General features: G+C 51.9%; 1 protein-coding gene across 1 annotated transcript; it reads left to right on the top strand.

Annotated features, from left to right (window-relative positions):
* The first annotated feature begins 4,040 nt into the window (after window positions 1-4,040).
* CFP (complement factor properdin) lies at window positions 4,041-9,817 on the top strand. Its single transcript, XM_033201867.1, has 9 exons — window positions 4,041-4,237; window positions 4,332-4,482; window positions 5,721-5,896; window positions 6,353-6,523; window positions 6,662-6,853; window positions 7,048-7,221; window positions 7,473-7,664; window positions 7,822-7,933; window positions 9,590-9,817. Exons 1-9 carry the CDS (start codon window positions 4,162-4,164, stop codon window positions 9,753-9,755), a joined length of 1,410 nt encoding a protein of 469 aa, XP_033057758.1. The 5' UTR covers window positions 4,041-4,161; the 3' UTR covers window positions 9,756-9,817.
* Window positions 9,818-11,179: the final 1,362 nt, after the last annotated feature.

Here is an 11,179-nt window from a genome sequence, read left to right as displayed (position 1 = left end):
CGTGGGTGTGTGAAAAAGTGGCTTGAGTGAGAAAGGGGTAGGAGAGGTGGTGATTTTTGTGCATGTGTGGGAAACTTCTTGAGATACTAGTTAGTGGTGACTATAAATCAGTGACTATTTGTGTATGTGAGAAAGTAACAGGCCAAATGAGTGGCTAAACATTTTATGAGATTGTGTGACTGTGCATGCGTATGTAAGGAACTGACTGGTGAGAGAAAATATTGGCAATATTGACTGAATGAGACAGGCTGTTAAACATGATTGTGTGTGTGAAACTTAGTAGGAGACTGTAGTAAGGCTGGAATCCATGACACAGAAAATGACTGTATGAGTGACAGAATGTCTGAGAGGCTGTGTGATTAAGAGAATATAGTAGAGGTTGTAAATCCAGGCTGGGTGTGGTGGCTCACGCTTGTAATTCCAGCACTTTGGGAGGCCGAGGTGGGAGGATCACTTGAGACCAGGAGCTTGAAACCAGCCTGGGCCACATGATGAGACCCCATCTCTACTAAAACCTTAAAAAATTAGCATAACATAGTATTGTGCACCTGTAATCCCAGCTACGTGGGAGGCTGACGTGGGAGGACCACTTGAGGCTAGGAGTTTGAGTTTGAGACCAACCTGGGCAACATAGCAGGACCCTGCCGCTACTAAAATGAAAAACAGAAATTACCCAGGTATAGTGGTGCACGCCTGTAGTCCCAGCTACTGAGGACACTGAGGTGGGAGGATCACTTGAGCCCAGGACTTTGAGTTCGAGACCAGCCTGGACAATGTGGCAAAACTCTGTCTCTCCAAATAATTTTAAAAATTAGCCAGGTGTGGCGTGTGCCTGTAGTCCCAGCTACTCGGGAGGCTAAGGTGGAAGGATGGCTTGAGCCCAGGAGGTTGAGGCTGCAGTCTGCGATGACGCCACTGCACTCCAGCCTGGGTAACAGAACCAGACCCTGTCTCAAAAAGAAAAGAAAAGAAAAAAACAGAACTGTGTAGATAGGTTTAAAAAAGAGAGAGAGAAAATAACAGACCAAATGAGACTGTGTGAGAGGCCACAGGTCAAATGTTCCAGGCCCTGGAGAAAAATCCCTCTTCTGTTTTTCCTCTTCCTCCACAGGCCCCTCCTGCTCAGTCCCCTGGGCCGGCTTCTCCTACTTCTCAAAAACTTGAAATACTGGGGTTCCCCAGGGCAAAGCCCTGGGACTCCTTTCTCTCTTCTCATATATCCCCTCTAGGTCATCTTATCCCGGTCTTCTTATCCTGGGATCCCCATCTTCTCCCACTTGAAATACAACTTACCCTCCATGGAATGCCCACATTTTTACCTCCAAGTCAGACTGTCCTTCTGGCACTTACCAGAATCTCTAAAGTTTTGTTTATTTCATTGATTGATTCATTTAGCAGATGTTTATTGAGCATCTACTGTTTGCTGGTACCTATCTAATGTCCTGCAGACCCAGCAGTTAACAAGCCAGACAAAAATCCCTGCCCTTGTGGAACTGATATTTAGGGAGTGAGAATAACAAGAAGCAGGCAAATACATAGTAGCAGGTAGGGATGTAATAATTAAATAAGACAAGACTCTCACTCTTTGTTTAAGAAATCTGCAGTCATTTTATTGCCTAAACGTGTGGGAGAAGATAGAGTGCCGACAGTCCTCTTCCACAGGGAGTCCTATGAGTATTTATACAGTTTAAAAACAAAGGAAATATTGATAATATTATCACCAGGGCAACAGGTGGTTAAATAAAGCAGCCAGCCAGAATTTCAGATTTCTTTTCTTTTCTTTTTTTTTTTTTTTTTTGAGACAGAGACTCACTCTGTCGCCCAGGCTGGAGTGCTGTGGCACAATCTCAGCTCACTGCAGCCTCCGCCTCCTGGGAGGCTTGAGAATCACTTGAGTTCAAGTGATTCTCCTGCCTCAGTCTCCCAAGTAGCTGAGATTACAGGCGGCCGCCACCACGCCTGGCTAATTTTTGTATTTTTAGTAGAGACGGGGTTTTACCGTGTTGGCCAGGCTGGTCTCGAACTCCTGACATCAGGTGATCCACCTGCCTTGATCTCCCAAAATGTTGGGATTACAGGCATGAGCCACCACGCCCAGCCAATTTCAGCTTTCTTGGAGAGTTTGTTTTCACAGGATAACACAGCAATGATTGTCTTGAAGTCTTAGAATCTTAACAAGACTCCTTTGTTCAAAGCACATTTTCAAGGATAGGCTTATGTTATCAGAGAACAGAGTACATCTGTAATGGATACAGATATTAACACATACCTTACTGCCCATAAAACAAGTGTTCCTGAAGAACTTCTGTTTTAACAGCTGACCAAATTATTACATTTGAATTTGCAGAATGGTATCTCTCCCTGCCTCCCTGAGAGCAGAGGAAATTAGGCATTGCCTTCCTATCTTTCTTATGCTTCTTTTTGTTAATTAAAAGCAAAATAAAATTTTAAAACAGGCCCTGGAGTTTCATTAGGGTTATAAAAAAAAAAAAAAGAAGAAGAAGAAGGGCTGGTGTGATGGCTCATGCCTATAATCCCAGCACTTTGGGAGGCTGAGGGTTGGGAGAAAATCTTGAAGCCAGGCATTTGAGACCAGCCTGGGCAACACAACGAGATCCCATCTATACAGAAAATAAAAACATTAGTTGTGTACTGGTGTGTGCCTGTAGTCCCCGCTACTTGGGGACACTAAGGTAGGAAAATCACTTGAGACCACTGTACTCTAGCCCAGGTGACAGCAAGACTCTTGTCTCTTTAAAAAAAAAAAAAAAAGTTTGAAAGCTACTGGGCTAGAGAGTGACAGGGATGCCAGACAAGGGTATGGGGAAGGCCTCTGTGAGGAGGAGGAACATTTATTATCCATCTTCTCGAGGGCCAGGATTTTTGTCCTGTTCTCTGCTCTAATGCTGAGAACCGCATCTGGCATCCAGTAGGTGCTCAATAAATGTTGAATGAATTTATCAAACACAGAGCACCTACTATATGCCAGGCACTGTTCTAAGGACTTTCCAAAAGCTTAACTCCTGACCAGGCACTGTGACTCATGCCTGTAATCCTAGCACTTTGGGAGGCCGAGGCAGGTGGATAACCTGAGGTCAGGAGTTCGAGACCAGCCTGGCCAACATGGTGAAACCCTGTCTCCACTAAAAATACAAAAATCAGCTGGACGTGGTGGTGAACGCCTGTAATCCCAGCTACTTAGGAGGCTGAGGCAGGAGAATTGGTTGAAATTGGGAGGCAGAGGTTGCAGTGAGCCGAGATCATGACACTGCACACCAGCCTGGGCGACAGAGTGAGACTCCATCTTGAAAAAACAAACAAAAGCTTAACTCACAATCTCTGCGACACACCCTACCTATGTTGTAGGTGCTGTCTGTGAGCACATTTTACAGAGGAGAAACAGGCTCCAGAAGGAGGGTGTTTTCTGCCCGAGAGTTCTCTGATGGAACATGGCCCCGCTTGCTCCCTCCTAATCACCCCAGACCCTGGTGCTGTCCCCAGCTGGGCCCATGGGGCAATGGATAGCCCCTATTCCCTCCTGAATCCCTCCCCAGGCTCCTGCCACTTCCCTTTCTCACTTCCCTTGTGCTGACCACCCCCACCACAAGCTGACCACAGGGAACCTCTCAGGAAACGAGGGCCGAGGTTAAGGCTGGAGGTTAAGGCAGGGTGGAAGATGGAGCAATTGCCTCGATGCCTCCTCCACCCCCATGAGCGGGGACACACTGAGCATGGCACACTCAGTTCACCCTGGTTCAACACCCCCACGAGGTTGACCCTGTCATTAGGTTAGAGATTATGCATTTTCCACATAGGGAAACTGAGGCTCAGGGATGTTAAGTGACTCACCCAAGGTCACACGGCTAGGAAGTTGCTGCACGCTCTATGTCCTAGGAGCTTCCGTTGAACACTGAGAGGTTGCTGGGAGGAGCGTGAGGTGCTGGGGATACAGCAACAAGCAAAACAAGACCAAGAGTAAGACAGGAAATGGGGAGGGGAGAGTAGAGGAGGAGGCAGAGGGGACAGGGTGGGGTCAAAGCACGATGCCCTCCCAGTTCCTCCTGCCTCTAGGTTCCTCTTTCCTTGCTGACTCCAGGAGCAGATCAACCCAGATAAAGCGTGACCTCCTCTCTGGTAGAGGTGCAGGGGGCAGTACTCAACATGATCACAGAGGGAGCGCAGGCCCCTTGCTTGCTGCTGCCGCCGCTGCTGCTGCTGCTCACCCTGCCAGCCACAGGTGAGGGGGTGAGGGCCCAGCTGGCCCCAGGGGTGTCCAGGTCCACCACATCCCTGACTGAGCCCCACCCACCCATCCCCTGGCCCTGTTACAGGCTCAGACCCCGTGCTCTGCTTCACCCAGTATGAAGAATCCTCCAGCAAGTGCAAGGGCCTCCTGGGGGGTGGTGTCAGCGTGAAAGACTGCTGTCTCAACACTGCCTATGCCTACCAGGAACGTAATGGCGGGCTCTGTCAGCCTTGCAGGTTAGGGGGAGTTTGGGGCGGGGAATGCAGGGAGGGAAGGACTGTCTGTGGGGGTCACCCAAAACGGGGTACTTTCTTTCTCTAGGACTTCCAAGGGTGGCCCTGAGGCCCTGATCGTGACCATACCTCAGGGTTTCTCAACCTTGTTACTATTGACATTTGGGGCTGGAAATTCTTGGTTGGGGGAGGGGATTGCTTACCTGCATATCGTGGGATGTTTTGTAACATCCTTAGCCTTCCACTAGATGCCAGTAGCAATTCTCCCCACCAGCTGTGACAACCAAACATGTCAGCAGACATTGCCAAATGTCCCCTGGGGGTCAAAATCACCCCTAATTGAGAACCACTGATACAGCTCACACATACTGAGCACCTCCTGCACACTGGAAGCATTGCAGGGGGCGTGCAGCTTGGTATTTTCCTTTGATGACAGCTCATGTTTATTGAGTGCTTACTGTATACCGACACACTGTGGGGGCAGGAGAGTTTGGGGAATTCTGAGGGCAGCTCTAGGCCCCTAATGATGATGACAGATCACATTCATTGAGCACTTCCTGTATACCAGCTGCATGGCAGGGTTGGGAGATGAGCTTGAGGATTTCTGAGGGTAGCTCTAGTCTCCTGATCATGATTTCCAGCTTGCATGGATGGAGCCCTTACTGTATGCCAGACCTGTTTTCTACTTGCTTACTATATATCCCAGATACACCGTGGGAATGGGAGCTTGGGGATTTTTGAGGGCAGTTCTGGGCCCCAAGTCATGTCAACAGTTCACATCTATTTGGCATGAACAGCATACCTAGGGCTACGAAGTGGGTTGGGGATAGATCTAGGGTATTTCTGAGGAGGCCTCTGAGGCCATAGGGATGATGGCTCAGATTTATTAAGCACTCTCTATTTATCTGCTACTGTGTAGTGTGGTCACCTGGTGGGTTTCTGACATCTGCCCTTGGTTCCTAGTCCTTACCTTTGCTTACTGCAGGCCTAGTGTTGGCCTTGCCGGCCTTCCAGTGGTAACTCCAGATGCCTGATTTTGAAGGTAAATGACATTATCAAGCACTTACTGTATATCCACTGCTTCCCATTCAGTATCCCAATATCCCTAAAAGGTAGGGACTTATCAATCCATCGCACACACACTTGCCTAGCAACCCCTCATGCCTGCCCACACTCTGGAGTCCCACATGCCATCCTTGTCAGCTCATGCCAGGATGGGATATGTGTGCTCTTCTCCACAGGTCCCCACGATGGTCCCTGTGGTCCACATGGGCCCCCTGTTCGGTGACATGCTCTGAGGGCTCCCAGCTGCGGTACCGGCGCTGTGTGGGCTGGAACGGGCAGTGCTCTGAGAAGGTAGCACTTGGGACCCTGGAGTGGCAGCTCCAGGCCTGTGAGGACCAGCAGTGCTGTCCTGGTGAGGAGAATGCGCAAGGCGGGCACTCCCTGTCACCCAGCACTGGTGGGAACGATCAGTACAGAGGTCCTCAGAGTGGGCCCATCCCCGGTGTTTGTAAGGACCTAAGGAGGAGAGTGGCAGGAGGTGAGGTCGGAGAGGTGAGGAGGGCCCGTTGCCTGGGGGCCATGGAGAGGACGTTGGCTTTTCGTCTGAGTGATTCAGACTGTGGGCAAGGGAGGAACGTGATCTGACTGGGCTTGGGAGGAGAACAGACTGTGCATGGTGGGGGTGAGAGGGGAAGCAGAGAGACCCATATAAAGGCTTCTGCGGCAGGCCTCGTGAGCGGGGACGGTGGGCCCAGTGTGGTGGCAGAGGATATAAGGACAGGATTAGCTCATGTGGGGCACTCGAGGAAGCAAAGAGCCCTGAATCACACCCCACCTCCATCCCATTACCCTCTCTTCTCTCCCACAGAGATGGGAGGCTGGTCTGACTGGGGGCCCTGGGAGCCTTGCTCTGTCACCTGCTCCAAAGGGATGCGGACCCGCAGACGAGCCTGTGATCACCCTGCCCCCAAGTGTGGGGGCCACTGCCCGGGAGAGGCACAGGAATCAGAGGCCTGTGACACCCAGCAGGTCTGCCCCAGTGAGTGAGGGAAGCCACAGGATGCTGATGGGTGCGCCCAGTGTGGGTCTGCAGGGTTACAGCAGGGAACTGCCAGGGTGAGAGGACTTTAGCACGCATGACCACACCTGCATCCCTCCACCTCCCACCCCACCACAGCACATGGGGCCTGGGCCGCCTGGGGTCCCTGGACCCCCTGCTCAGGATCCTGCCACGGTGGACCCCACGAACCTAAGGAGACACGAAGCCGCACGTGTTCTGCACCTAAGCCTTCCCAGAAGCCTCCTGGGAAGCCCTGCGCGGGGCTAGCCTATGAGCAGCGGAGGTGCACCGGCCTGCCGCCTTGCCCAGGTACGCCAGGATGAGGCCGCTGATGTGGTTGGCGGGGCTCTTGATTGAGGGCATAGATGCTCTGCCATTTCTAGAGTTCCTAGGACATGTGACCACGCAGCCCTTCATTTGGGGACAGTCTGCTTCAAGGGTCTAGGAGCTGAGAGGAAGGATTGAGGAGGCCTTTTTCCTCACTCCCTTTCCTCCTCCAACAGTGGCTGGGGGCTGGGGGCCTTGGGGCCCTGTGAGCCCCTGCCCTGTGACCTGTGGCCTGGGCCAGACCATGGAACGACGGACGTGCGATCACCCTGTGCCCCAGCATGGAGGCCCCTCCTGTGCTGGTGATGCCACCCGGACCCACATCTGCAACACGGCCGTGCCCTGCCCTGGTCAGTATCTCAGGGTTCACGATTTGCATGCCTAAGCCCCCCATGCCCTTCTCTGCTGCCCAGTTCCTGCTGCTGAGGCCTTGTTCCTGTCTCTGATTCCTCCTTTCCTGGCCCTGATACCTTATTTCCACCCCGATCCCCCGTTCGCACATCTGATCACCTCTACTCCCTCCTACCGCCCTCATTTCTTCCTCTGAACCCCTTGCTGATTCCCTGCTTTGTTCCAATCTCCTGTTGCCCTGTCTCTGCAGTGGATGGAGAGTGGGACTTGTGGGGGCAGTGGAGCACGTGTGTCCGCCGGAACATGAAGTCCATCAGCTGTGAAGAAATCCCGGGCCAGCAGTCACGCTGGAGGACCTGCAGGGGCCGCAAGTTTGACGGACATCGATGTGTCGGGCACCAACAGGATATTCGGCACTGCTACAGCATCCAGCACTGCCCCTGTGAGTGTCCCCCAGACTGTGCTCTGACGGTGGGGTGGCCCATGCAGGATAAGGGGTTTCCAGCTCTCTGCTGTGGACCTCACGTCTCTGCAGCCTCCCTCTCACCTTCCACCAAGACCTCCAGTTCTGACTCTGTGACCCCTACCCCTCATTGCAGTGAAAGGATCATGGTCAGAGTGGAGTACTTGGGGACTGTGCATGCCCCCCTGTGGACCTAATCCTACCCGTGCCCGCCAGCGCCTCTGCACACCCTTGCTCCCCAAGTACCCGTGAGTGAGAGGGCAAAGTATGCCTGGGAGGGGGTCATGATATTACAGGCGGGAGAGTCAGCTACCCCTGGAAACCAGGGCTTCCACTGCTGAATCTAAGGTATCTGCCTTGCCGAGTGCCACCTCCCAGCTGCAGGAAGTGGGGAGAAACTAAAGAAGATGAGAAAGAAGCTCTTGGGGAAGAATTCATAGCCTCTGTGCCCCTCAGTCACTCATTCAGTCACTCATCCACTCTCCCATTCACTTAGTCCTTCATGTGTCATTGACTCCGACCTTCAGTTACTCATGCTTTTAGCTGCCGCCACTCAGGCCTCCATTCACTACCTGGCTCCCACAGTCACTCATGCATCCATCCACTTTGTCAGCATCTCACTGCCCTAAGGCACTCCAAGGCTTTTTCAGCAACAGTTGCAGATACACACAGCCCAGATCCTGTGGATCCTCCAAGGGACCCAGCTGAGCAGGCCCCTGACAGGAGGCATATGAGGAACAGCTGGTGCATGCAACAGGGGCTGCCACCTCAACCTAGGTCCAGGAAGCTGATTGGGCCTCCCAGGGCAGGTAGTGGTTGAGAAAGGCGTTCCTGGCATCAAGACTGTGAACGGAGTCTTGGAGCTAGGTGATTAGCTGCCATAAGTGTTTCCAGGTGCCAGAAGGGCCCAGGTGTTAAATGTTCATCCATTTAACATCCAGGTGCCAGAGGGTTAAAATGTTCATTCCATTTCTTCCTTCCACATACATCAAGCTACTAGATTAAGTGGACTATTCCCAGCTCATGGAAGGCTGCCATCTGGGAAGAGATCTCCCAGCTGGGGGTTTAGAGTGGGGCCTGAAGATAAATTAGAGGTGTTGAATGGAGGCACAAAGGACTTGAGTGAGTGAGAGACTGAGAGGAGGAAGAAGCAATTGAGAAAACGGATGGGAGCGAATGGAGGGCTTGCCTAGTGGGAGAAACAACCCAGGTAAAGACCTTTCTGGACATGGACTGAGCTTGAATAAAGTGGAGGAGAAAGACAGAGAGAGATTAGCTTGGGGCAGGGATTTGGGCCCAACGATAAGGCCTTGAATGTCAGGACAAGGCATTGGGTTTTTTCCTGGAGGCAGTGGAAAGAGATAATAAAGGGTATATATTTTGGAGGTAAGAGAAAGTAGCTCATGCCAACAAGTAACATTCACCAGCATTTATTGAGCACTTGCTGTGTGCAAGGCACTGCTCTGAGCACTTTACCTGAATTAACTCATTTATCCTCACTCGGCCCCGTGAGGTGAGTATTAATATTACTATTCCTACCATTCTCATTTGCAGATGAGGGAAACTGAGGCACAGGGAAGCTAAAGAAATTGCCTAATATCCCGTAGCTAAAAAGTAATGTTGGGAGGCCAGGCACAGTGGCTCACGCCTATAATCCCAGCAACACTTTGGGAGGCTGAGGCAAAAGCATCACTTGAGCCCAGGAGATTGAGGCTGCAGTGAGCTATGATTGTGCCACTGCACTGCAGCCTGGGCAACAGAGTGAGACCCTGTCTCAAAAAAAAAAGAAAACAGAAAAAACAAAAGGTAGCGTTCGGCACATAGCAGGCACTCAATAAGACTTGAATGCATTCTTGCCTTCCCTGAGCTTCTCCCTTCCATTCCTGTCCACCCCTAATGCCTCAGCCCACCGTTTCCATGGTCGAAGGTCAGGGCGAGAAGAACGTGACCTTCTGGGGGAGACCACTGCCACGGTGTGAGGAGCTACAGGGGCAGAAGCTGGTGGTGGAGGAGAAACGACCATGTCTACACGTGCCTGCTTGCAAAGACCCTGAGGAAGAGAAACTCTAACACCTCTCTCCTCCACTCTGAGCACCCTGACCTTCCAAACCTCAATAAACTAACCTCTTCGAGCTCGTCTACGATTCCTTAAAGGAGGAAAAACAACCCATCCCCTTCCCCAAAAGTAGGGTGATAGCATCCCACAGGGCAAAGGGCACAGTACGGGCCAAGACACAGCAGCCTGTTGCGGAAAACAGTATCTTCCACTGTGGTCGCAGGTTGGCAGGAGTGAAAACGAGTGTGCAGCCCCAGCCTCTCCCCGCCGCTGCCATAACCCCAGTGTCTGGGCCCTGCGCAGCCCCCCTTAGTGCTCCAGGGCCGCCGGGCACGTTCCTCTGCAGAGCGCCGCGTTACGGGTTCCCTGATTGGCTACTTGTCTTGGCAGGCACTTCTTGATTGGCAGGCGTGCTTGTTCGTTGTCTCCCCGCCTCCTGGACCTCGCTAGATTCCCACCAGCTGGAGCCTCGGAGGAGCCTCCGCTGGCCGACTCCGACTCCGCGTCGGTGGAGGATGAACGGCAGAGGCGTGGCCGAGGCTGGCACCCTGCCGCCCGAGCACCTGCACCCACCCACTCCCGACAGCCTAGCTCCAATGCAGCAATTACCAGCGACAAATAGCTCGGCGAGGCGGGGGGCGGGCGGAGGAAGTGCCTGTGTTGCGCTCTGAGCTGAGGAGGGGGCAAAGAAGTTAGAGTCAGTGTCTGCCCGGAGGAGCCCCCAAGACAAATCCAGACACTTTCCTCTGGTATTTGTTCATTCACTCAACACTATTAGCGCCTGCTGTATACTAAAGCTAAGTCTGAGCATCTAGGGTGGAGGAGGGCTGGTAGAAAGAGGACACCTGAGTGAGGGAACGGACTCAGAAGGTATTCCTTTCGTGTGAATATCTATTCAACACTTAACGCCTACTGTATACTAACAATAGTGCTGGACATCACGGGGAATAGAAAAGAAGACGAATCAGAGCGTTACGTGTCTCCGCAGTAAAGGGAACAAAGCCAGACACCAGTGCTCTTAGCATTTGCTCATTCATTTACCACTTACTGAATGCCAGGCCCCTTGTGAAGAGACGCATCATAAGAATCATAATAATCATGGTAATAGCTGCTACTTAGAAAGTACTTACTGTGTGCTTAGTAGTGTCTTAAGGCTTTCCATAGCATGAACTTATTTCGCCCACAGCAGACCCATGTGGGTCAGTATTATTATCCCCATTTTACAAAGGAAACACGCACAGAAAGGTAGTAGGCTGGACATTTTTGAAGCATCATGGATTGTGGTGAGGTCTTAAATATCAAGAGTGCTGTGGGTGGAGGGGACCCCTCTGTGTGGGAAGGTTTCGGGTGGGAGGTTTGTGGCATGCACACCCAGAGTATATCGGTACACTTACTTGACTTCTCTGGGTCGTTTTCCCCTTATTCAAATGGACCAATC

This window comes from Trachypithecus francoisi, unplaced genomic scaffold (assembly GCF_009764315.1).
Source record: "Trachypithecus francoisi isolate TF-2019V2 unplaced genomic scaffold, Tfra_2.0 Lachesis_group6, whole genome shotgun sequence".
NCBI lineage: Eukaryota > Metazoa > Chordata > Mammalia > Primates > Cercopithecidae > Trachypithecus > Trachypithecus francoisi.
This window is presented reverse-complemented; position numbering and strand designations above follow the sequence as displayed.

Coding starts and splice junctions, on each gene's coding strand:
- CFP (XM_033201867.1), top strand. CDS start 4,162: ATGATCACAGAGGGAGCGCAGGCCCCTTGCTTGCTGCTGCCGCCGCTG. Junction 4,483..5,720: donor GGGCTCTGTCAGCCTTGCAG/GTTAGGGGGAGT, acceptor TCTTCTCCACAG/GTCCCCACGATGGTCCCTGT. Junction 7,934..9,589: donor CCCTTGCTCCCCAAGTACCC/GTGAGTGAGAGG, acceptor CCTAATGCCTCA/GCCCACCGTTTCCATGGTCG.